This window comes from Lagopus muta, chromosome 2 (genome assembly GCF_023343835.1).
Source record: "Lagopus muta isolate bLagMut1 chromosome 2, bLagMut1 primary, whole genome shotgun sequence".
Taxonomy (NCBI): Eukaryota; Metazoa; Chordata; class Aves; order Galliformes; family Phasianidae; genus Lagopus; species Lagopus muta.
The window spans coordinates 39,335,964-39,363,308 of NC_064434.1; the positions used below are offsets into that span (position 1 = coordinate 39,335,964).

The 27,345-nt window shown below is 41.0% G+C and overlaps 1 protein-coding gene across 2 annotated transcripts; it reads right to left on the reverse strand.

Annotated features, from left to right (window-relative positions):
• Nucleotides 1-102: 102 nt before the first annotated feature.
• Nucleotides 103-26,475, reverse strand: PNISR (PNN interacting serine and arginine rich protein). Of its 2 annotated transcripts, XM_048937160.1 has the most exons (12): nucleotides 26,343-26,475; nucleotides 15,158-15,267; nucleotides 13,732-13,917; nucleotides 12,014-12,237; nucleotides 10,117-10,303; nucleotides 9,633-9,823; nucleotides 9,014-9,151; nucleotides 7,914-8,013; nucleotides 7,182-7,235; nucleotides 5,765-5,935; nucleotides 2,182-3,286; nucleotides 103-1,931 (listed from the first exon to the last, which is right to left on the reverse strand). In XM_048937160.1, exons 2-12 carry the CDS (start codon nucleotides 15,234-15,236, stop codon nucleotides 1,901-1,903), a joined length of 2,466 nt encoding a protein of 821 aa, XP_048793117.1. In that variant the 5' UTR covers nucleotides 15,237-15,267; nucleotides 26,343-26,475; the 3' UTR covers nucleotides 103-1,900. The 2 variants fall into 2 exon arrangements, with proteins under 2 accessions (XP_048793117.1, XP_048793118.1); XM_048937161.1 differs by lacking the exon at nucleotides 26,343-26,475 and having other exon boundaries at nucleotides 15,158-25,416.
• Nucleotides 26,476-27,345: the final 870 nt, after the last annotated feature.

Here is a 27,345-nt window from a genome sequence, read left to right on the forward strand (position 1 = left end):
CTTTATTGGCATACAGTCACTACCCATGGAAGTGCATTTGTGTCCATAAAGTGTTTTCGTATTTACAGGAAGTGACAGAATTCCAGTTGCTGGCAGAGCATATCAAGCTTTTCATACAGTCTTTCTTTTATTGTTAGACAGATAATAGAAAATCTGAACTGAAAATCAAATTCAATGCACTATGGAAACTGTATTCCTCAGTAGCTTTTCTTCAATTTCCTTTCAATTTTCTTCTCTCTCTCCAAGTCCTCCTAAGATACCAAATCTGCCACACTACCTACTCTGCACAAACTCACTTCTACCAAAAGCTTGGATCAATGTACTATCATTTATACCAATAAAAACAGTGCATTACAAATTTATGCCTTATTCTGCTGCTTGGTGTGATTGCTTACTCTATGCTATATAAATTTTGAGTGCATGTTATTTATAAGTGAACTAACTAATTATTTATCCGTAACAGGGTTCTGGTAAACATGCGTGTACGCGACAGCCATTAAACTGCTTAATAAACGTATAGGTACAATGTGATTCTTTGCAGTGAAGCAGCTTGCTTCTGCATCTAATTATGAAAAACATGTATTGGCAAAGATGTTACATAGCTGCATTCTACTTGTAGTTAAATGGATTAATCTGTCCAAGAAGACATGCCTTGCGAGTTGCTGCACTGGTGCAATTTTTTCCCCTAGAAGACACAGCCATCAAAGAGCTCTCACTTTGATGCTGAGCCTTTTATCTTTTCCACCATCAGTACCAGAGCAGACCTTCTGGGCACAGACCTCCGACCTTCTCCTGAAATAATGTGCCTTCTGTAACAGGCAGAGGCCTACGGTTGTGCAGGCTTTGTTTCTTTGTTTTTAAAGTAGTATGATTTCACATTCTTGTTACTAACAGCTGTAGTTCATTTCCCAAAAGATGTAATTAGTGATCTCGTTCACTTTATGGCGATAAAAATCTATCTCTGTACTTACATTTAGTGAAGTTGCTGTCTAACCAATGTGTTCACTTTATAGGAATCACAGTTCTCATAACAATAGCATAAATAACCAGTTTTAATGTTCACTATACATTTAGAGCATGTGCCAAAATGCCATGTTTATCTACTGTCAGTTTCCTAATGCACACCGAGTGCCATTTATAAATATATTTCATCAACATCTAGCAGGCTGAGTCTCGTTCCTGCAATGTCCCTGAACGTCCACAGAGTTTTCTCTGGAAATTGGGTGAGGAATAGAGTTCCAGAGCACTGTCACACAACATCATTTCGTTGCACATATTCCTAGCGGGGCTCAGTCTAAGTAGCGCTCGTATTACAGTGACCCATATGTTACACACACAGCAAATGTTACTCGAGAGTCCAAATAAAAAGGATGTTAAAAATCTATTACACACCTAAAGGAAGATGTCTACGCTCTGTTCTTCCACATCCCCCACCCAACAGATGAATCTCATCGAATCCATGGGTAACATACTGCCACAAGTTAAAAGTCTCTTCTCAAGTACTTTAAAAATTTGTTATACTAAAAAAGCTGCCTTTTTCTGAAGTATTTTCTACAATTTAACACAAAATCCAGGTGCAAGAACTTTAAACAAAAAAAGAACTAAAGAGCTTTATTGACATCACAGTACATTCAATAGTAATTTTAAGAACATTACAGCTGAAAGAGAATGGTGTGTTTTATATTCTTATTAAGCACTACCGTTCTTGAAAAAATGTAATACAAAGAAATCCTATTAGGTATTTAATTCAGAGCAGCATTTGGAAAAAAATACACCTATTTACACGTTAAAAAAAGGGTTCTGGTTTCACCTACATAGCCACAATGTGCCTCTATAATGAGACAAGCCTTTTATAACTCATGGAATTTTTAAACATCATAGCACTGGTGCCATTAATTCCTCAGCGTTTACGACGAGGAGGAGTTGTTGATCTGAAAAATAGAGGAAAAAAGGGGGAAAAGTTAACTGGAAAAAATAAAAGACCCCCAAACCCACACACACTTTAGGCTTAACAATTAATAGCTTTAAAAGATTTTTCCAAAGTTACTTTTGCCTACAAAAATTCAATAAATACCATACTTTATTTTAAAAGTTCATATGTCGTACACATGAAGACGAATAGCAAAAAAAAAAAAAGAATAAAAATAAAAAAGCAGACAAAATACTTAAAAAGTATACTACCTTGATCGTGACTTAGACTTGTGTTTGCGGCTTGCCTTCTTACCAGACCTTTGAGATTTCTCCATGGAGCATGACCGAATATGCTTTGATTTCTTAGCCTTCTTTTCCTTACTGCTTCCTGGCGATTCAGAACTACTCCTTGCACTAGATTCAGAGCCTGACTGCTTCCTGCTATCTTTGGTAGTAACTTTTTTGCTGTCTGGTCTGGAATCCTGTCTTATTATTTTCACAGATATCGTCTCACTGCGAGGGAAAATTCTTTCACTGTCTCTTTTCCTCTTCAACCTATTGTCATCGTGATTACCAGCCTTGCTTTCTTTTTCCTCCTTTTTAGGCTTATCTTTTCTTTTTTCCTGATCTCTCTCCCTTTCCCTGTTCTTTTTTCTGTCTTTGTCTACAGTTCCACCATGCTCTTTCTTCCTCTCTTGATCTTTACCATCACTTTTGTGTTTGTGCCTATTTCCAGGAGGACTTCTATGCTGGTCTTCGGGTTTGCGCCTGTCCCTGCTCCTGCTGCGACTGGCACGGCCAACTCTCCTGTCTCTTGAGCTACTACTCCTACGTCTATCCCAGCTCCTCTCTTGAGACGGGCTCTGGATTCTCCGCCTCTCCCCTCTCTCAGCGCTCTGATTTCTACTGGATCTTCTCCTTTCCCTTATTTTTTCCCTGCTTCTACTCCTCTCTCTTCTATTTCTGTGAGAGTAGCTCCTGCTTCTGCTGCGCCTCACTTTGTGTGAAGGTGTCCTACTGCGACTGTGCCTCTTCTTCCTTTTAGGAGAGGAAGAACGCGAAGAACTGCGACTACTACCTGAGCTGGTGCTATATGATGAACTAGATACAGTGCTGCTACTGCTGCTGCTTCTGCTATTGCTGCTAGTGCTACCGCTGCTAGAGGTTCTTGACCTGCTCCTTCCTGTCCTCTCTTTTTCTTTACCCTCTTTTTTGGGTTCTATATCGGGTGCGATTGCATTTGGAGATCTTTTCTTGTCATGAACCAAATCTGCTTCGATTTCTTTTGCCTCCTGTGATGTCAAAATGCTGTTTTGTTCTTTGTTCATATATTCATTCATCTCCTTTGAAACTTTATCAATTTGTAGCCTTTCTTCTAAAAAAAAAAAAAAAGACAAAAGAAAAAATGAACTTTCAGAAGTACGTGATGCCACTTCAACATTTCAATGGTTAACAAAGTTCTCAAATACCTACCATCAGCCACGAGAACTCCCAAATCCATTTATACACACCTACATTTTCCTCCTGCAGCCATTCTACATACCAGAATCTCCTTGTCTTCTTCACCCAGTACTCCCCTAGCTATACCTGAGCCTCCCACCTCCCTTTCAGTTCTGTTCATGTGGGGCTGAGCAATCACTGGCTAGTTTAAAGAAAGTGTATTTCCCAAATAGTGCATGCATTGCCCCTGCATCTCAGAACAGTGTCAGCCGTACCTACCTGCATGTTCTGTGGGCCTCATTAACCAAAAAGATCTTACAGAAACTACTTTCTGCCATAGTAACATGTGCTTGGTTTGGTTTTTTTGGAAGAAAACATTCAGGTTATGGCTTTATCAGGGGAAGGATCAGTTCTAAGTGTTGACTGGTACATGCAGTTTACATTTTTCCTTACATTTTTCCTTGTTTTTAGATTTTTCTAGTCAAGGAATTCAAAGGAAGGGAGGAACAATACAAAAAAGGGACTCATAGACAATTAACTACTTAAGATTCAGCTAAGAAGTAAAGACCAGACAGATGGCAATGTTCTTAGAAGGAGTTAACACCAGATGTGATTATATGTAAACCTAACAGTTAGCAAATATGCAATCATAGAATGGCCTGGGTCAAAAAGGACCACAATGATCATCTAGTTTCAATCCCTTGCTGTGAGCAGGGTCCCCAACCACTAGACCAGAGCCACATCCAGCCTGGCCTTGAATACACAGGCCAAGATTTTCAATGTAGCAAATGAAGAAATTCAGACTGAATATTTTCCAGAAGTTTCCAACTTTAAGGAAGTTCTACTTATTTCTGTTCTAAATAGAGTCTTTGCATCAGCATCCAAGTTCACTACCCCTCCTCATTTTCAACTGAGTCCACAAAAAAAAAAAACAACCATATCTTAGCCAAAAAAATGGCTTTTGACATGTGCCATAAGTTCCATAATTAATTCAGGGAGTAAAACTGCATCCAGAAATACAGAGCACTACAAATAGCAACTCATGGTCAAATATAACCCAGAAAACAAATCCATCTGGTCCCTGAAGATAGTAAGCAATACAGGCAGCAAAAACCAGCATAGCTTAGGAGATGCTACAGCGTATACTAAAAATGTGTCTTTCTAAAGGCCTCTACAAATGGGACCCTGACTTCACTATTTGGACTTAACAGAATCAGCTTTTTCATTCTAGATTTAGATTTCTGTAAACAGCACAACACAGGTGTGTCTGACCTGGCATCTCGAGTAGGTAGGCAGAGGTCATAGACCACAACTCAGTCACACCCCGTGCTCCTTTTATGCACAAATCTTATGACACGCAGAGAGAGACAGGAACATTAAGGAAACCAAATGTTTAGCTAACACAGAGATCCATGTCTAGTTTGAGGCTTTTAGAATAAGTAGTAAAAGGATGAAATCATCCATATTAAATTAAAAAAAACAACAGCCAAATTATCACAATAGCACATTTTTTTTCCTCCAACTAAAATTAGACCATGAATTACATGGATTTCTTACCACTGTATCTGTCTCTCTAGATTGCTTGTTCAGCAGTGCAAGGTGACTGTGATACTCTTTTAAAGTATAAGCCTACTCTTTCAAGGATAAGCTTTGCCTTACAAGGAGGAGCAGAAGTAAATCACAGATTTATTTGCTTATTAAAATCAACCCTGCCATCTTCTCAGAGGCTACATCTGAACTGACTGGGTTCGCTGATCTGTTCCCAATACTGGGTCCAAAAATCTTGTTATGAGGACGTGGCATATGGACACAAATCATAATTACAACACAGAATACTGTTCAAAGAACTGTAGCCTACAACTGTCCATTGCAAAAGACACACTGCACAAACTTATGCAGTACAACAGCAAGTTTCAGGGAGTAAGTTAAATGTGCTTCATTTAGCTTAAGTTTACATTAAGAATTACGTTTATTAAAAATATTAAGTTTATATAAACAGACTTGTGCAGAGGGGTAAAATTTATCCCCCAGTCACAAATGAGATTCCAAAAGATTTAAGTGTATGTTTGTGTAAATAAATACCCACACATGCATTTTATAAAGAGAGACTATTATTTATGCAGTATATAATATCCATAGCATGCATCTGTAATCTTTTTTTCACTGAGGTCAGAGTTTATACGGGAAGCACTAGAAGGGGGGTTTTTGGTATGAAAGAAAGCCTAAGTCTGATCAAATTGCTCAAAAAAGTCTCTTTTGTTAATACATTTTAATTAATACATTTGTTAATTATTACATTTTGTTAAGTCCAAATAAAGAACATTATTTGTAAATTAGGCTTCTTTTATTTTGCTTAAAAATGCATTTTCTCTCCTACACATCAAGTGTGATGAGAAGACATGATGTTATTTACCTTCTAGCTGTTTTTCTAGCAATAGTTGCTGTTCTCTCTCTTTTCTCCAAAATGCCTCCTGTTTTTGCCTGATCCTGTGTCGCAGTTCCTCATCATCAGTATCAGACGACTCAGAGCCTCTGTCACTCCTCTCATCTTCGCTGTCTCCTGATCCATAACCACCCAGTCCACCTGCGTGCATAAAGTCCAGTCTATCACGAGGAAAGATCAAGCTTCATTCTTAATATTTCTTTGGGCAAAGAGGAGAGTAACATTGCCCTTCCTTCACTTCCTCCTCTCTGCAGAAGTTACTTTATTCTGTTAAGTGCCAGTGGTGTTTGACTGATGTGATCAAGGCCCCCATATCTGCATTGATGCTTACTGTCCGGTTCTACTCCTTCTGGAACACCTCGTCTATTTTCATCACGCACCCACTGTGACCACAATACTTTTTCCACTGTATGGAAGGGCAAAAAACCTCTCTGTGAAGATCGGAACATTGCCTTCCTTTCCATCAGCAACTGGATGGGAAAGAGTGAAATGCCTGGGATCTTTCCCAGAAGAAAACACAGAAGTGACTCCAGCCTCCTCCACAGTCCAAAGCTACAGAAATTCTGAATGTTGTATGGAATTTTTCTACGCTGATTTACAGAGCACTGCACTTCAACAGGCACACAGACAGAACAGAAATGGACTTTCTTCTCCCTCTGAGGTATTAATAATTACTGGGCTGATAAGAAATATAAAGTCAACTTAAACATGTGATGTGGAGATATTTTACCACCTTTCAGCTTGAGGTTATTAAGTTTGAACATTCGTGATTATAACAATCAGCCAAATTCATCAGAATTCCATGTAACAAGCACATAACTGATCAATACACCAGCATAATATGTTTTAGATGATAAAAAGCATGTTGGGAAAGATCTTTTGCTGTTACATCTCAAGATGGAATTTCTTTTTCCTGCACTGATTCCGGTAATACATGATATGGGAGCCTCTGTGCTTACACAGCTTTCCAATTGAATAAAAATTCCAACATCAGTAACACATGTATGATTATTACTGTTCTCCCTATTCTCCCTCGTTGTTCGGATGGATCAAAACAAGAAAGAAAATAAAACAGTATTCCCCTCTCTGAAGAGTTGAGCACGTTCTTGAAACAATCATATTTTGAAAGCAAATTCATGTAATGTTTTCACATGTTTTTCAACATCAGAGCAAGATTCCCATACACTAACTCACACTGACTAGGCCTTTACTCCAAAACCTATCCTAGGATCACCTGTGGAATAAACAGAGGTGCTGATAAAGTTACTGGAAAGCAACCCATACTCTCAGACAATTAAAATCTAGTATCAAAATGCAGTTTCTAGAAATGCAAGGCAAGAGTGAAACCCCTCCCTCAAGCCCTTTCAAAAATAAGGAACGCACTTACCGAGTCCAGTGAGAGAAGCCAGTGCACTGGACTGTGCCAGCTGTTTTGCAGGAGCTTTGTATCACATCAACAACAGGAACAACATGTTAACACAAATAGCCACGATTTCATAGTCATGAGTCTATGGTATTGTTAAATCTACTACTATTGCTGTTCTTTGGAGGGAGAGAAGAAACATTAAAAACGTATCATCCATTTAAAACCAATTCTAGATTTTCTGACCACGAAGGCTTACAACTGCAAATTATTAGTGAAGAGAAAGAGAACAAATATATACTCGTAAATCACTTTCCAAGTTACAGCATCTGCACATCATTTTCAAGCTTCAGTAGTTACATTAAAAAATACATTATGCAAGTACAGTAGCATGTTAATAATGAAAGCAAATGGATTACTAATTGAGGACTCAAAGTTTGTTTCTTTTCACTTCTGAACAGCTAAGAACTCGAGGTAAAAGTGATAGCATTAAGAAACAGCTACAGCTGAAGAGCCATTGACACTCAGGTACCATTTTAAATAGATAAATGAATCGTATGAAAGAAATGGAGTAACTGAAGTAACTCACAATACACTGCACAGGACAACAGTATATGACTACTGGATTTGAACTCTATCAAGTCGGATGCATTATACTGGAATTGTTCTTGGGGAACAGCTATGGAGGTTCAATGTTCTCTAGACATGCAAATATAAAATATTCACAGAAGAAACTGAAAAAAAGAATCAGCATACCTTTAGTTGCTTTACGGTGTACATCTTTGGCCACGTAATAAATTTCTTCATTTGTGACATCTAAAAGAATTTCTGTCAGCATCATTTTTGTCAGCATCATCTGAAGAAAATGGAATTAAACATAAATTATGGGACAAAAAACCTCGCAGAACTTTTGATGGCTATGAAAATACTTCCTTCATGTTTCTTATTATTCATGACTGAAAAACTTAAGATTGTTTAAGTTTGATCCAAACCTCTAGTACTTTCAGAACAGTCTATATTTTGATTGTAAATCCTAACCACATGTATTAAACACACTTATGCATGGCACCAGCTCCTAATGTGAAAGATGATGCAAAAATCAATATTTAAATCAGAACTGTACTTAGACTGATCCCATATATATCCTTTCTAAAAAGAAAAGTTGTATTTCTGTCTGGCATCCTGCCTCACTGACTTCCAATCCTGCAAAAACCACCAGAAGTCACTTGCATAGGACTTCATTAGTCTTTATTTGCTATAAAAAGATGAAATGTTGGTAGCTAGTTCTTCAAGGTCTTTAGTCTGCCCATGTGCAGACAAAACAAATTACAATAATTTAAACACATGGATAAAATGTTGTTTGTTGTTGTTTCCTTAGTTTGTTTTAGAATCCATGGCCCTCATTAACAAGGTTCCAGTTGTACTTTGAAATCATGATTGTACACCGACTGCACAATATTTTTGCAGACACAGAGAAACAGTCACTGGTAGAAGAATTCTTGCAAGGATACATTTCTTAAGTTCCCTTCCTCATGAGCTGTGACTGAAGCACAGATTTAAGATAGATATATTTAATCACCTAAAGTTTTCAAGACTGTGTCCAATTCAGGAAAATTACAGAATTAAAAGCAGTCAGTGTAAAGACTATATTCACTGTACTCTTTCCCTACTGTAAGTAAATTTTTATAACCTATATCCTGTCTATGTGAGAAAGACAGCATGATAAAGACACGCAGATTTAACACTGCTTCACTGTATGATGCAAGAATATCAGGCAGAGAAAAAGTATTTTACTTTGTTATGCCCAAATAATACCAGCAAACAACCAATGCTGGTGAGAATTCCATCACTAGTACCATTTGATACTCTTTCTCTTCTTCTGTCATTTCTGGTTCGCTTTGCTCCTCTTGAGGAACAGGGGATGGACTCCTGCTGATTTTCCCAACGCTTACAGCTTCTGTGTTTTCAGCTTCTTCATCTTCCTCATCACTGTCCTACAAGAAAAGCATCATGTATTTCAGGAAGAAGAAAAAACAAACAAAACAAAACCAGATTTAAAGCTCATCAGCTTCTATTTACGATAAATAATTTGATTTCCCTTTGTACTGAGATCTGTATTAAAGTTACTAAGTTTACTAAAGTAAAACCCTATTATTTTTCTTTTCTTGCAATGATCACATGTGCCTCTCACCCCACAAGAAGTAAATACTTGCGTGTCAGTTCACTATCAGACAGGTGCTCAGAACTGCAAACAACTGGAATAATGGCCAGGCTAAGTGCAACACAAGGCTTCTTAAACGGTCCCAATTTACCAAATACAGATATGTGAACTCGTTCAACTACTTACTTGGAACTCAAATGCCCTTCAAAGACCGCATTAAGTTCCCAAAATACAAAATTTCTCTTTTGAGGAGATCAAAAAGTTAGCACTTTCAGTAAATACAAACCTGACAAAAACCAAACCTTTCTACTTACAAATTTGCTTTTCTGAGGCAACCGTGGGCCATCCCCTTCTTCAGCCTCATCGTTTTCCTTTTTTTCCTTTTTAGACATCTGTGAGCGTTGCTGCTCCATCCTCTCTTTTTCCAATTTTTTCTGTTTCTCTCGTTCCATCTTTTCCAGACCCTCCCGAATCCAGGCAGGCAGAGTTCTACGCTTCACAGCATCTACATAAGTGAGGTTTACAGTTCTGTAGTTTACAGTTCTGTAAGCTGAAAGAAACCTTCCCCCCCAACAACAAAAGAAGAAAATACACCAAAAAACCCACAACCTCACAAACAAGCAAATCCTCCACCCCAAGCCAAACAACTCACACAAGTGGTTGTGGGGAAAAACCATTTAGAATAGAATAGCTTTTTTCTTCCCCTTCCTTACTAAGTATAAAACAAGTCTTCAAATTTTGAAAATCATTTTCTAACACAGTTCTTATGCTGTTCATTAAGCAGTGGTTAACATGTACCAATCTGTGGAGGCTCCTGCTTCACTGGCATCGCGATAGGCGAACGCTGTCGGTCTCTGAACGAGGGCCTTTCCCTTCGATTCTGAGGAGGTGCAGAAGGTGCTGGTGGACCTGGTGGCCCTGGCGGTCCTGGCTGCCAATAAGGTGGATGAAATCCACCTTGGGGTGGACCAAAAGCAGCCCCATGCTGAAAGAGTAATGCAGTTTATTTTTCCTCACATTGAACACAGTATACGTGCGCAAGCTGGTCTACAGAAATCCATGCAAGTGGGATTGCAAGCACCACTGCTAGGCTACAAGATCTTTCCATCTCTTTTTCTGTGGTCCCCAACAAACACGTTTTCCTTAAGTATTTAAAAGGTAAACTGGGGTTTAGAAAGTATACTTGTGAAGTTGAAAAGACTTCATTCAATCTCCTTTCGTATTGTATTAAACATTAAGCCCTATAATAGCCTAACCACTTTTCTCCAGCAGTTCCTTGCGAACTTATCATCAGAGCATGCAGTTTAAAACTCTAGCTGTGCTATGAGTATCTCTGTACTTACAACCTGAGGACAAAAATGAAAAGCTCAAGTTTTTATTACAAAATAATTTTGCACTGTGGTTTTCCAGTAATCATTCACAGATGTTATCAGTATGGCAGATTAAAATATTAAATGCACGTATGTAAGCATTTAGTACAGATCCTGGATTGTGAGCAAGCTGTATACAATCCAAAAGTAACAAGTTCCGAGACATAAATGAATGGGATTCTTTTAAAAAATACTTCCTTTTTTGTTTCGGAAGTATTTGGTACCCACAAAAGCCTAATGAAGCTATTTAAGAGGGCAGCATTTAGGAAGAAAGCTACCATATCATTTTCTTAAAATTATTATTATATTCTGTTGACTGTATAAGTCCATAGCAGTAGAAGAATTCTACTACAATTTGAGGTTGAGCAGTCCTGCACTGTTCTCTGCAAAACAAGTTTCCTGTAGTAGAGAATCTAATAAACTCATTTTAAGATTTATTCTCATAGTAGTTGACATAGTTGACAGATGGAATTATTATAACCTGGTGTATTTGAAAGTGAATGGTTCACTTCCCATCAGTACTGCTCTACACGAATAATGAATCATAGAAAAAAGCAGACCAAAAGCCAGACACGTTTCCGCCAGTCTTCCCTTGGGTTTGTTCAGGAACAAAAGGTAAACCAAACTGTACTTTTTGAAACATCTGTCCTTTGTATCAGAAGTTCTGAGGTAAGTACTGAAATGTGGGGAAAGATCCAAAAGCTGTGTTTAAAGATTTGTCCAGTGCCCCTTCTATTATTAGTGCTAATACCACCTACAATTTTATTACGCTACACAATTTACATGCCAGAACCATGAAAAAACTGGATGTGGATTTTTAAGAAATACCATTGTTTATTCAAAGAATCACAGTAGATATGGAAAAGATCAATGGATCACCCAGTCTATCTCCCTGCAAATACAAGACTGTTCCCCATGGTACATTATCTAGCATATTTAAGTAAATACTTTGGCTTTTTCTTTTTTTCTTTTTCTCTTTTTTTTTTTTTTTTTTTTTTTTTTAGGAAAACAAACAAAGCAGCACCTCAGTGTTAGTTCATATGCTGGAAAACAGTGATCCATTTTAATACTGTAGTCAACTTCTCATTATTAGTCTAGAAAAAAAAAACATCTTGGGCCTCAATAGAAGAGAAAACTAAAGTCTTTTTCTGTGAATTACTTGGCATCAACAACAACAACAAAAAAAACCTATCTTAGCAGATAACAGATTCTGTTGTAGTTTGTAGAACTGAAGAATGAAAGTCGCCGCTAGATGATATTAGAGGAACACATCCACGGAAGGGACTCTGCACGTCTACAATATAAAAGCAACAAATATGTTTCACCTGATAGTCAAACTGGTTCACTGGCCCCATTGCAAAGTTATCGGGAGGTGCCCCAAAGTTGTGATTGTTCTGGTTAAATATATGCCTGTTGTCAGATGCAAACTCCCCACTGTCCTGACTGTTGCTGTCTTCAGATGGAGGAACAATTTCCATTTGACCTGTGGTTGGAGCCATCCACTGCTGATCTGGAGGAGGGTGAGGGGGTTGGTGAGGCATTCCCCATTCTGTTTAGGATTTAGAATACAATTTGATAACAAGTTAGAGATTTGTGACTGATACAAATCTTATTGTGTTCTTTTACTTATCAGAAGGTTCCTCAAAGCAACGCAGAAGATAAAGTTGTGACGAAAATAATCTATAGCCTGTATTATATTGTCTTGATAATTTCTTTAACTAAGTGAAGGAAAAACAAACAGCTGTAGATGAACCAAAACATGTACGTGTGGAGGTGGGAGGGAAGAAACTGTGAATTTTTGTAGATTTCCAGTAATATCAACTACACCCTCGCACTTACAAACTGTGTCAACTATTAAAAGAACTGCTCTTACTTTTCAACTTTTGCGTCATTTCAGCCTTCAAAGTAATGAGCTATTTGATTCCTTTGCATAATAGGCCTAGAAAGACCTACTGTGGAAGTACATATGAGCAGCAAAACTACCAAATCCTGCTAAGATCACGCGTCTTGATAATGAATGGCTCTCTGGATTCTCCAGCACCTAGCATGTAGAATCTACGACCCTAAGCCTTCCAACTGCAGTCACAATTGACTAATTTCAGTTTGAAGGCTTATGGCCATAGCATATCCTGGTGCATGGCAACTATGACACACAATGCTAGTTACACAGTTGGCTTTCAAACTGCCATTTTGTCCCTTTCTAAGTAATATGCAAAAAAAAAAAAAACAAAAAAAAAACAACCCCAAACTTTTGGATCCAAAACTGACACATAAACACAGGAATATAGCTAGAACATACTCTACCATCACATTGTGAAGTTAAAATTACTGTAATATGTAGCCCAGAGAGAGGGGTTAAACTTAAGTGAAACCTGATGTCTGCCTCCCTTTTGTTGTGGGCACATAAGAACTGCCAATGACATTTTAAGTCTAATTCTACTAAACCCTGCTCTTACTAATAATTTCAGTTTTGGCTGCGACTATTCAGGTTTGTCTGTTTCAATTATTAACTCAATTAAGTACAAAATGAAGTTTCCACTGAGAAAATATGTATGCAGGCTTCCAAACTGCACTGTTCAGAAGTTTCAAATTATATTATACTGCGGAGATATTAAAAAACCCTTCAGATAATTTTCAGAACATAACCTCAAGAAAAAGTCTTAGCTGAAAATACCCAATACTCGCTATTGTTTACAGAGATTTTTTTTAACAAGTGAGCCAAAATGACAGTTTTGAAGTGCTAAGGAGCTCAACATAACCAACATTACCAGAAATTTTTAATCAACTGTACTTTTGAAATAACTGAAAAAAAATGCATGACAATCTGATATATAAAACAAAATAAAAACATTTTACACACAAAATTATGTCCATCTCTCTTTTGAAGACTGAGAAGCAGCAGCTATGATACTCAGTAAATTAGATGACGCTAGTGGTGGTGCTGATATCTGAGAGACAGGGCATATTCACGCACAAAAATGCCTGACAAAGATAAAATTTCATCACATGAAGAAGGAAGAAACAAATGGGAAATATAGCAAACCTGGCTGCCACATTCTGTTGAAGTTGGGATCCCCCTGAAAATTATTATGGTTGTTTGAACCAGACTCTATTCCTGAAATATCCTGTCCATTTGGCATCATTCCTTGTTGTTCCACTACACTTTGTTGCCCTGAGGCTTCCCGCTGAGCAATCCATGCTTGAGCTAAGGCAGCCCAGTCAATCTGGCCTAAAATGAACAGAGGAAGTTGAGAAGGTTAGTATTCACATCTTTTAAATGTAATGCTGTGTCTCAATTGCACCTGCCATTGTTCAAGAGATGCTGGTTATGTTTACCTTCAGCAAGTCCCCTGAGCACCATTAAAACTTAATTTACAGGGTAAAGTAAAACAAAGTAAGTGTCAAAATGGACATACTTGCTGAAGAAGTTTCCCTGCATGCAATCAAAATACAATAAGGCAAATTTTACGTTCTCATTAACACTGAGTAGGTGGTAGTAACAGTTTTGTTTTTGTTTTTTTTCCACAAGTGAAATAATACTGATGTCAGAAAGAAATGTATATAGCCTTAATTCTAAATGCATAAGGATTCAAGTATTCTAAGTACTGATATATTCTATACATTCTGCAATGTATACTTCTTATGTAACATGTTTTCAGAATGCTATTTTACATTACAGTCCTCTCCCCCTTCTTTCTTTGCTGTCTCTCCTACCAGCAGTTAAACAAATGGCACTTTTGTCTGAAGACAGCATTCTGTCTTCTTCTCATCAAGTCAAGAGATCTCTCTTGTGAAGATGCAGAAACGTAAGTGACAAAAAACACTGTTAAACCAGTCAGTCTTCAAGTACATTGAGTATTTTCATATCCATTGCTGCATTTCTCCAGATACATTTAATTGCTGTCACCTCACACTCAATTTAAACAAATTCATGTTCTATTATTTAAAATGTAGTTTTGTTTTCTCTTTTTTAATGGGATGGGAGGAATCCAAACAACAGATCATGATCACCACTGCTGTAACCTAAAACAAGTACCATACTAATTTTGCAGTGACACTTTTTTTTTTGTGGATACATCTGCATGAATACTTCAGCCACAGAGGCAATGGACAAAAGGGCAATTTCTCAAACAAAAAGATCTGTCATGATTTAGTGTGGCTGAAGAACTGAAAGGGATACTGTGAAAGTATGCAAGGCCCAGATGTAGATCTGTATGACTGGTATAATACTGATAATTTGTCCAGGATTATTCAGTTTGCCTGTATTTTGCACATTAAGTACTAAAGACATCAAAACCCTTGGAATGTTTGAACGCTGTTCTTTCTAGTCGTTCAGAAAAGCAACATAAATATATTATCTTGGAAGCAGATTAAAAAAGCATCTTTCAGTCATGCTCTGTAACAAAGATTCAAAAATATAAATTACAGCATAAAAATAATTTATTCCCCAAAGCTTTCTCTATACTTACTTGGATCTTGCTGGTGCTGAAATGACTGCATCCACTGCTGTTGGTTCAAAGGCCATTGCTGCCAAGGTTGATCCCACATCTTTTAAGTCTTTATATAGTCTATATTTCAACTAAAAATAACAGTTGTATGTTTAAATAGATGCCCATGAAATATCACACAACTGAAACTTACATAATTGCAGATATATTTAAGCCTTGCAAAGCAAGCTGAAGCAATGCTGGCTTAATATTTTTAAGCTGGAGAAAATGGTTCACCCTTCAGAGTAACATTTGAAAATATCAAGGTAAGATTTCAGAGGACCAGTACGCTTTCTCTTTGTTTTCAAAAAGAATCAACCATGAAATGAAGTTTTAGGAAAGACATGACAGAGAACATCTATGTCAGTAAATGTAATTTAAAGAAATTGAAACTACGTAAGACATTATTTAAATGATGTCCTTGTCTGAATCTTAGGGGGAAAAAAAAGTGTATTTTTGTATACAAGTTTAATTCATGCAAGGCTGTTAAGTGAGGTAGAAGAAAGTCATTAATTATGCTAGAGAACTAAACAGGTTCAAGACGGTGTCCATAACCACTTTATGCACTGTAAAATATGCCTTAAAATCTGAGAGGAAAAAAATACCTGCCTAACTGTGCATGCTGACCACAGGCCCCTAGAATCATCAGAAGCACTCCAGGCACAGGGCTGTATGCCCCCAAGCAGCCAGCCCCCACCCACCAGGGGGGAGATCTGTAGGAGTGGATGAGGTGCAGCAGTGTGCGGGGACGGATGTCTACAGTGGCAAACCCTGCTGCTTTCACACGTGCCTCCTGTACACATCTAACCTGCTCTATGTGAAGGACCAAAGTGTGGCAACCTGCACTGCCCCAAACAGCTTTCTTGAACGCTGTTTTAGGAATCCTTCAGTCCATGACCTGTTCCCAAAATCCCAGTACTGCAAGAATGCAACAAGTACTACATCTCCACCTCCACCCTATGCATGTTGTTAGCAACTTCTCAACAGGCTTTCTACTCAATCAGTGTATCCTCATGCCATTCCACAGGGCATTCAACACACAGTCACAGAATATCCCAATTTGGACAGGACCCACAAGGATCACAGAATCCAACCCCCGGCTCCACACAGCACAATCCACAAACTAAAATCCTATGGCTGAGAGCGTTGTCCCAACTCTTCTTGAGCTCCAGCAGTTCAGGGCCGTGCCCACTGCCCCATGCATCCCGTTCCATGCCCAATGCCCTGTGCTGCAGACCCTGTCCCTCACCCCCAGCTGCCCTCCCCTGACAGCTCCATGCCGTTCCCTCCGGCCCTGTCACTGTCACACACAGCAGAGCTCAGCGCTGCTCCTCCACTCCATGCGAGGAGCTGCAGCCGCCATCAGGCCTCCCCTCAGCTCCTCTGCTCTGGGCTGAGCAAACCAAGGGACCTCAGCTGCTCCTCATACATCTTCTCCTCTAAACCCTTTCCCATCTTTGTAGGCCTCCTTTGGCTCTTTGGTCCTTCTTGTTTGACAGCACCCAGAACTGCACCCAGTGCTGGAGATGCAGCCACACAGCACAGAGCAGGACAACCCCACCCCTCACCCAGTGGCAGTGCTAGGCCTGATGCACCCCAGAGTATGGCTGGCCCTTTGGGCTGCCAGAGAGTAATACTAAATTCTACAGGGCTGCTCTGTGTCTCTCATGCCACAGCCCATACATGACAACACTGCAACTCTATCAGAGGGAAAGCCAGACTGAGCAGGAGAGCAGAGCTGGACAACAGGCAGATTCAACCAGGCACAGACACAAACTACAGTGGGCATCCAAAGCCTCTCCAGCTCTGAAGCATACCCACATAGTCTGTTTCAAACACTCCAAACTTAAAACAAAACAAAAAAATCCGAGATCAGAGGAGCAGGACATATGGCCTGGACACAGCTCAGAGCCAAGTGCGATGAAGAACACATGGACACAGAAGTAATGAGCTCAGTGTAGCTGATGCCATGGGACAGACAGTCAGGAATACAGCCATGACCACGTAAACACACATCCCCACACAGAGCCAGCTTTCAGCAGGCACAAAGAGAGCAATTACAGGCGATCCTATTGCAAAGGGAGCTCGTGCTTAGCGGTTGAGCACTCGCACAAATAATTGTGTGACTGCACAGGAAGGGAGCGACTGCTTCCAAAATACACAGCAGCAAAAAGCTGTAGGCAAAACTGGGGGACGATGGGTCATGCTGAGAAGAATGCAGCAGGTGGGTATTTTACATACTTCTGTCAAGTGTTATCATTGAATCTGAGAAACTGTACGTCACCTTTGTTTTGAGCCAGCATAAAAATTACATGCCTATGGATAAGAAACATAACCAGTTGCAAATGCCTTCTGGGGGGCTTTAAATGAGACCAGATCAACCAGAAACAAAGGAGAGCACCAGGCAAAATGCACACTATCACCTTTCCTATATTTTCATGCTAAATCATGTATGTCTATATATACACACACACACACATATATATTTTTCTTCTCAGCGCCATCTTTATCACATTCAAACTTTCAGAAGGTGAAAGCTGTTGGGATTTTGTCTTTTTGTTACGTGTTGATCTGTACCTGGGAGGTCTGCTTTCTTACACCAGTTGAATACAAAGAAGCGACCAACAAGGGAACAACCCTGCTACTTATTACAACGTTTAAGCTGCTCCTGCAACACACAGTTCTGGGAGTATGCACACAGACACTTTATACACTGAATATGAGAAGAAAATTCACATACCTGAAGGTAACTCACCCCACAGTAAGTAACAAAAAAAGTTTCTTATTCCTCTTAACTGATTTTTCCCACCCAGAATCCAGATGGCTTTGCTTTCATCCTCAAAATGACCTTGCTTACACACCAAAACTAAATAGTAACATCTGTGGCTCAAGTTAACCACTAGCCTTTAAAGAACTGAGCAGTTTCAGGGTCCCTACTGTTTGTGCCCAGCTGTTAAATCCCCTGGTAACAACAACAACAACAAAATATTTAAACAATTCTGGTGTTACCACTTTGGAGAAAGACAATAAGGTTTCACTAAAAATAAATTCAGTAAAATATTTAGATTGTTTCGTCAATAATTTCAATTTTATAAAAAAAAGAGAGGTTCTCATCTAACTGCAGGAAAAAATACTGAATTTTACAACTGCCAAAGAAACATTAACGTTTCTTTTGGAAGCATAGCAATACTATCACAAAGAACACCTCCACAAGTTCAACTGAATTGGAGACACCTACACAAAGTTTTGATTTTTAGGAACAGAGGAGATCTACTTTCACAGAACTGCTATATACCTCTATCCTGTTTGGATACCACTATTCTCTATTTGGATAGGGACAGGACAAGGGGGAATGTTTTTAAACAAAGACAGGGCAGGTTTAGGTTAGATATTAGGAGGAAGTTCTTCACCCAGAAGGTGGTGACGCACTGGAACTGGTTGCCCAAGGAGATTGTGGATGCCCCATCCCTGGAGGCATTCAAGGCCAGGCTGGATGTGGCTCTGGGCAGCCTGGTCTGGTGGTTGGCGACCCTGCACACAGCAGGGGGTTGAAACATGATCACTGTGGTCCTTTTCAACCCAGGCCATTCTATGATTCCATGATTCTATGACCCTAAGATCTCAGACACACTAGATTTCGGAACTAGTTTGCAATAAACGTAAGTACCTTTTAAAACACTCACCAGCCACCTTTTTCTCATCAATTCTGCACAGAAGAGGCTGTTCAGTATTCTCCTTCTTCTTTTAAGCACAAACTGAATCACCAGTTAGGAGTGTAAGAGGATGTAACGTAACAAATTCCTACAAGCATGAATACCTCCGTATTACCTCCTCTGTATAACCTGCCACCAACACAGCAACTCCTGACTGCAACCACCACAGCAGTTACCAAGAGAACCTGCTTTCACAAGGAGATTGGACTTTATGTTCTCCAGTTCCATCGTCCTTTCCAATCCCTACAGTTCTGCGACTTGAGCTGGCTGCAGGTTTTACCTGTCAGCATCTTCTCCACCATTCCACAACTTAGCATGGCCCAGCATTTCCAGCTATCCTCATAGACATTACTTCACCCCACCGCTGCTATGCTGGGGAAAGAAATCAGGTAGGGGAGTGTAAAGCAAGACACCAAGAGCGCAGGGCATTTTGATGCAAAATGGAATGCCCAGACAGCAGCATCTGCACGTAACTTCAAACAACTTCAGTACTTGGTTTAACTCAGGTGATGTCAACCAGAGTAGACTGATGTTAAAATCATATTTGGGACTGCTCATTTTAGTCTAGAAGCTGCACCTGGAAGTTATTTATACTGTATTGCATTATTGCATTTGCACTTGCTCTGCTATCCTGAGAAATGTCCACTTTCACACAGGGGAAACTGTAAAACATACCTGCTTTTAAGTAAGCATTCCTATCAAATTTAGCATAAAAGCTTCTCTATCAACCAGAACCACGTACTACACAAATGTTCGAGCAATTGCATCACTTTCTTTGTGCATCTGTGCATGCACACACAAAAGCACAAATATCACCTGAAAGTTGGCCAAAGAACATCCCTGATTCTTCTGTTTCTATTAATTTCAGCTCATCGTCTTTGCGCCAGGTTGTTGGGTTTCTTTGTTTGCTTGTTTTTTGATGGCAGGAATTGAACTCAAGGGCCAAAAATCAGTATCTCAAAACATTTATATGTAATAAAACTGATCATTAAATATATCAGCTAAAAGAAAATACAACTGTGTTCAAATCCTTTTAGTATTTAAAAATCACTTTTGCATTTAAAACAAGGTGATACATTTTAATATGCACAATTCACAGCCACTGAAGAAACAGAACCAGCAGAACATCTTCACTTAATATTGTTCCTGGAAGACTTCCCTGCTTTTTTACTCCCTGCTTGGCTCCCTTAACTTCTCCCAGGTTTTCCCTTACTGGCATAGAGTAAACAAGATAATCAAAATGATGAGAACGTTTCCTGCAGACTTATAGGCATTTAAAAGGTGGTTTATCATCTTCCTGAATTGTTTTGCCAAGTATTCCTTTATTTAATCACTTCAGCTTCTTTTATGTTTCAGAGGCAATTGAACTGGCTTTAACTCTTTGTTGGAAGTTACCAAATTCTGAAAGATAGATAAATCTTAGATGCACACATCCATAAAGTTACATGCACAGAGACTATTTGATGTCACTGATTTTATACAGAACTGGTATTACTTTGTATGCTGCTTGCATACTTACTGTGAAGAGTATAATTCAAACTTTTTCAGAGACACTCAGTATTGCCTCAGACATCATCCCTGCCTTTTCCTTTGGTAGACATGTTTTAAAAGACATCAAAAATAAAAACATGTCTATCCAGACTAAGACATCCTCTCTTAACAACAAAAATCAGATGTCAGAGTTAACAAAAATGACACTTAAACACAAGTGCCATAAATTGCAAGCAGCACAAACTACTTCTAAATTAGCTCCCAATTCACACCTAAGAAAACATAACCTTTTCTCAGCAATTTTACATTTACTGCAAGGTAACAAACCCTAATACTGAGGCAGGAGGGAACCAGTCTCCCCCTCCACCAAGTCAATAGCTTGAAGGCTTCAAACAGCCTAAACCATTCATCAAAATGTGACAAGAATCAAGCATAATTTTCATGAGACACCACAAGCAGCAATAATGAAGGGATAAAAAAAAAAAAAAAAGAGGATCAACATCCTCTCTCATCTAATTAAAATGTACACTGCCAAAGCTAACTTAAAATGCTGCCTCACAAATCAGAAACAAATTTGAATTTCTTACAGAAATCTCAGATCAGTATGGCTTGAAAGAAAGACTTCATCTAACAGCAACAGACTGATCTAAGCCTATTTCCCACTCATGATACCAAATGATACCAAACACAGAGCGGAGCAACCAAACTGCAGTGAAACACAAGCCTTGTTTTGTGCTGAAAATGGGGAAGCCAATGAGCAGATGAATTAACCATGAGCACAACACTTCCCTACTAACAGAGGGGGTACATCAAACTAGAAGCCACTAAGACACTCTGGTTCCAATATCAACAGGGGACACAAGCTTTGAAAAGGAAACAGACTCAAAGAATGGATCGATTTTATGGCTACCTACTCGCAAAGGTAAATGTTCATACTGTCCTCCTTTCTGAGGATGGATGAAAATTCCTTTAGTCAGCTGTTCTACTCTGCCATTTAATTGAATATAGCCCTTCTGCTTCCTCTCTCTCCAGCAAACACAAATAAACAAAAGAACATTTATTGACGCTCCAAGAACTCTTCCCTGCTGTCAGATCACAAACAGGAACCTGAATCTGTTTACCAATGAAGAAAGAAGCCAATTCAGGATTCTTTTTGTTTTATACAGAAACATGATCACAGGACAGAAACATTCCCAGGCCATTCACATTTAATTACAATCATGTGTACTTAAAAGATTATGGAACATTAATATGATATCTCAACATTTTGACAAGGATTTTAAAAGCAGACAGTCCAAAATACGTCCTGTTGCATGTTTAGAAAATTATTCTAAGGCTGGAACTTGAGTCAAAGGCTGATCCTGCTGATGCTTTTGTACCTGCATTGAAGTGTGCCACCTTTGAATACTGCTGGTGAAAGCCTCTCTTCCAGCAAGAAAAGCTGGCAGAGTGGTACATGTAGGACTTACCTCGATCCCTAGCAGCAGTAACCTTCAAGGGCTAACAGCACTCAGCAAAATTTAAGGCTGCTGACAAATACTCTATTACACTTCTGTATTTTATCCAACAAAAAAGCTAGCTTAAGACAGATATTTGGAAGGTATCTTTTCAGTCCTCTCTTCCATCGCAATGTGAATTTTAGCAGTACCTACATGTTAACCTGTCCTTTTAGGAAAAACAGCATCTTCTTCACCTTGCTTGTCTGTCCACAAAATAAGGCATTTTCTGATATAATGTACAGCGCTTATTTTTCAGTTTGCATGATGTGTTTGGACACAAACAGAAGATACTTACCAGCAATCAGGGCTCTGAGTGGTAACTCATGCTCACTTTTAGCTCTGGGAGACTCCCCCCCAGCACTCCCCACAAAGCACTGGTATGTTTTAGCAAGCTAGGGACCTTCATACCAATGGGAATTGCACCGTGTTGAGTGCAGCACGGTTTCCCAGTGACACAGTGCTTGCTGAAGGTCCCAGAGGCATTCCAGGCAACTGCCCTTGGACATCAAAGATGAGACCTTTTTTTTTTTTTTAAACAAGGCAATCAACAGAACTGAAACTCACTCAGATCCCTCAGACAACTCTCTACCTTAGAAGTTTTGTAAAATCCATCACCCAGAACTGACAGTTGCAGGGCACTTGTGCACTTATCCTTGCTTAGACCACTCAACAAAGGAAAGCAGCAGTCCTGAGGAGTGAGGCTCAGTCCCATGAATACATAGTCCCATAAAACACAAAGCACCTCCAGGTTGACAGATGGGTTGTCTTCACTGCACACATTAATACACTGGGTACAGTATAACTGAAAATACCAAGAACTCTTATATCGAATGATAAGGAAGACCTGTCTCTAAACAAAATTCAACAGAGCTAATGGATAGTCTGAATTGCAGACAGTCCAAAGTGTGAAGCACATGGGCTTATGAAGTTAGCTGCACTCCAGAAGAGCATCAGGAAGATAACTAAATGTAGGTGGCCAGAGGAGCACGCTTAGCAGACACTTTCTTGCCTGTTCCAAGAGGCTCCCGTTACTAGGAATATATACTGTTCTCCCATGTGAACACTGCACAACACCCTAACTACACAGAACACCTTATACATCAGCAGCTTCTGCAGGAAAAAGAGACCCAGAGATCCTTACTGGCTTGTCCCAGGACATTCCTCAAATTGAAATATCTTAGCAGAGAAAAATGGATCTTTGGAAGATGACATCAAATAGGTTATTTCTTAAAAGATTAAAGAATATACAAAACTACCTGAAATCCAAGAAATCAGGAAACAGCCTAGGATTCAGACCATCCTTAGGAGAAAGCGGCAGGCAACTTACGCTGCTTTATGAGTTGAAGAGATCAAGGCTAGGAATTCATACACCGGACACTATTTGACCACACATTCAGAACAGGCAAATGGCTCTGAAGCCTATGGAACCATACCCAATAATCAAGTGCATTCTAATGCAGAAAAGAGGCTGCTGCATCACCTTTCTGATAATGTTACTCATCAACCCTGAATGACAAGTCCACACATGACATGAGACGGCCTGTTAAGTTTTACTTGCAATCTGAGCTCTAAAATGTAGCTGCAGAACTTCTTTTGGTGACTAAAGACCTGGTCCCACAGGCCTTCTGAGCTGGCACTGCATTTTAGCCGAGAAGTATGCATTTCCTAAATAAGCAAAGGAGCTGAAACCACAGGTCATGCTGCATGCTTGAGAATCCCTACACTATACAGTCTTGGAATGCAGAGCTTAAAGATGACATGCCCTTTTTGATATTCAAATCATCAGTCACATATCTAGGTTAAAAGAAAAAAATATATATATATATCCCATCCCCCATACAGCCTTAGGCTCTACAGAGGGACCTAAAGGAAAATAGGTCTCAGAAGCAAAGGTCCTGGAAAACAGCAGCCCAAATGCCCTGATCACTGTCCTGCCCAGAGAGGTTGTGGATGCCCTGTCATCAGAGGTGTTCAAGGCCAGGTTGGATGGTGCCCTGGGCAGACTGGTCTAGCATTAGATATGGAGGTTGGTGGCCCTGCATGCAGCAAGAGGCCTGGAACTTGATGATCCCTGAAGTCCTTTCCAACTCAAGCCATTCTATGCTTCTGTGATGTTTTGTACAAGAGCCTTTTTCCTCACATAGGGCCTGTTCTGTTCAATCAAGTTGACAAGCTTGTAACATCACCTGTATTATTATTCAGAGACAAAAAACCAGTCCAGTTTGGGACAACAAATAGCCACTACATTATATTCAACTGCCAGTTATAAATGAAACATTTAAGCAGTAAGCTAAGATTGCAATAATTGAAAAAAAAAGGTTAAAATAACTGTCTTGATTTTTACTCCCACTCATCTCCCTCTTAGTTGGCCAAAGACATGATCTACAGCATCACCCTAAGCTGCTGCAAGTACTTAATGCCATCTTTTCCTGAGAATCAGAAACTACCCCAATGTTTCTCCTGAGATCTGTTACCAAAACGGGCAGCGGGTAACACTCGTAGCCCATTAACAGTTGCATATCATGAAAATGCTGGATCTCAGGATCTATTCTTTCTCAGTCCAAAGAACAAAAGCTTTCCAAGGACATCACCAGGATCCAAGACACAACACCACAAAAGGTTCTGAGTGATCTGGTTTCATAATTCCTACAAACTCTTCCAGGACCCATTTCACACATCAGCATGTCTGACTAACGTTTACAGCACCACTAAAATGAGGTTAGTTGAACAAAGGCCAAATAAAACAAATCAAAAGTTGTACAAGAACTTCTACAGTGAGTCATCCAAGTAGTGTAGCTTCCAAGCTGTTATTTTAAACTTAAATCCACATATCTACTGAGCTGAAGCCCAACCCTTTTAAATAAGCAGAAGGACCACATATCAGCAGCTCGGGTATCATTTACTTATATTTTGCATTTTGAAGACGTAAGGACAAACATGTGCTTGATTATCACAAGGAGCAGAACCATTGCTAAAACCCTGCTACAGAAACACCAAAGCAACTTAAACAGTTTGAGTTGTAAACTGGGATCAGTAAAAAAGTCTGATTATTTTTTGCACATATTCCTCTACAAGGCCTGATGCTAGACTTGCAGATATCCATGCAACAGCACTTATTTTTTTCCCCAAAGAAAACAGTCTACTAGCAACTTCCTCCTTTAAGTGCATTCCATATAAAAATAGCATCAACAACTGATGAACTGATGAAATCACAAGCTAAGCAGATAAGCAGCTATTCCCCACTGCTCACAAATGGATTTTATCCCAAATTATAACTGCAGCTCAAGGGAACACGTCAGTTGCTACTGGAAGCACCGACACCCAATACGCCCTGCCCACAGATGCACTGCCAGTTACTGGTTGCCAAAGGCAGATTTCTGACTGCCATACACCTCTGACATAACAAGCAGGGAGGGTATTGCTGCACCGGCGTTTCCTCAGCACAGTACCATACCTCACTGCCAGCCAAACACAGTTAAGTCTCCTCTAGCACTGCAGGTGACGTGGCAAGCTGTGAGCCGGGGGGACTGTGAAGCTCTGCAAAACCACTGAGCCCCACAGCAGAGGGACCGCTCTCCCGGAGAACGAACGTGGTGAGAGACAACAGCAGGAGCGGTGTCCAGGCAGCACGGGAAGGCAGCTGGCACTCAGCTCCCTGTTCAGCGAAGGCGTTTTGCACGCAGCCACATACAAGTGTGACTCTTACAGCAGAAAGGAAAACGGCCGCCCCTCGCTTAGAGCCCGGCTCAGTTCCAGCTACGACAAACCCCGCCGGCCCGAGGCCCGGCCCCCCACCCCGCTCAGCCCACCGCCAGGCGCTGCGGTGCAGTGCGGAGCGGCGCCTGAGGCGGGCTCAGCACCAGGGGCTGCTCGGAGCGCCCAGCGCCCGCCCAGGTACCGGGCTGCGCTCAGGCACCTTACCGGCGCCGCCGCGTGCGCCAGTACCGCTAACGGGAGTGCTCCGGGGCCCTCCGGCGGAGCGCAATGCCGAGGGTTGCCGCGACGCGCGGGGCGCTCCAGACGGACGCGTTTTCCGAGCGCCCAGGCCCGGGGAGCCGCCCCCCGCCCCGTCCGCCCAACGCCGGCCCCGGGACGCCCCCGGGACCTTCCGGGGCGGCGACACATGCGTGGCACGGGATAACCGGGCTCCCCGGCGGCGGCCGCCCCTCGGTCCCGTTCCCCCCGTCTCCCCCTCCCTTCCCCCCCCCGCGCATGCGCAGCGGCCGCCCGGACGGCGGGGGGAGAGCGCGGGGTGAGGGGCTCGGCGGGCGGATTCCACTCGGAGGCGACGCGGAGCCGCGGCTTCTAGGAGCGGGGGAAGCTCCGGCCGCGTCGCTCGGCGCCCTCCCGCGCCCCCTGCTTGGCGCGGTGCGTCCCGGGGAGGAGGTGCGTGGCGGAAGGTGGGGTCGGTACGGCACCCGCCAGCCCCGGAGCGCGGGGAGTGCTGCCCACCCCGCTACTTACGCGCTCCCCCGCCTCCCGCCGCAGGCGCCGCCGTGACCGCCGCCGCTTTCTCCCCTCTTTTCGCTTCTCGTCTTCACGAACAAGACAATATGGCGCCCGCTGGTGCTGCCCCGGAAGCAGAATGCGTCACGGCGCTGACCCGTGCCGGGCGCACGGGAACTCCGCTCGCCGCCATCTTTGCTAAGGGCAGACGGGCAGAACGGCGCGGCCCTCTTTCAGCGGTGGGCCTCGGGAGACGCCGCGCTACCGCCATCTTTAGCGAGGGCAGCACGCAATTTCCTGCCGCTCGGCGCTCTCCATGGCAGCCGCGGTGGTGGGCGGGCCCTGCTTCGTGCTGCTGCGTGACGGGGCGGCGGGCCCGTAGCGGCGATTTGGGGTTGGATGGGGTGATCTGCGGGGGTCAGAAACTACCCAAAATAAATGCGCTTTTGTTCCCTGACAGCAGTACCGCGTCTTCATGTTCTGTACCAGAAATGTACCTGAGGCTGCAACGGATGTGAGAAACAGCCTTGGCGCTTCAAAAAATGTACGTTTTATATGAATGTTGTGAACATAGAAGTACTCACTTTGTACAGACTGAATTGATACCAAGTCGTTTGAAAGTAGTCAAATTACAGTTGTTTATTACAAAAATGCCATTCGTGTAGACACCTTAATGTTGCACAAAGAAGCATTCTGACTTGCAGTAACAGCCTGTGTGAAAATATATATTTCATAATCTTGGCCTTACAAAGAAAAAAAAATTCCAAATAATCTTGAATAATCCCTTTCCTATCATTTTTTGCAATTTATTTATACACTGAAGCGAGAGGTAAAAAGAGCTAACACAAGTGGCAAAACGATACCTGAAGACATGGCAGATAGATGCAGATGAAAGATAATCCGTTGTAAAACACTGAGACTGAACTGATTCTATTGAAGACGAATGGCCTCTTCTTCATCTGGCTTTCCTTCTCTCTTAGGAGGAAGTTTTTCACACAGAGGGTGGTGACGCACTGGAACA

Bases quoted from the DNA above. Each gene is read 5' to 3' on its own strand.
- PNISR (XM_048937160.1), bottom strand. From the start codon at position 15,236: ATGTGGGATCAACCTTGGCAGCAATGGCCTTTGAACCAACAGCAGTGG. The intron at 10,304-12,013 runs GTGAAACATATT...TTACTCTTTCAG, and splicing joins TGAACCAGTTTGACTATCAG to CATGGGGCTGCTTTTGGTCC. The intron at 3,287-5,764 runs GTAAATAACATC...TTTTTTTTTTAG, and splicing joins GCTAGAAAAACAGCTAGAAG to AAGAAAGGCTACAAATTGAT.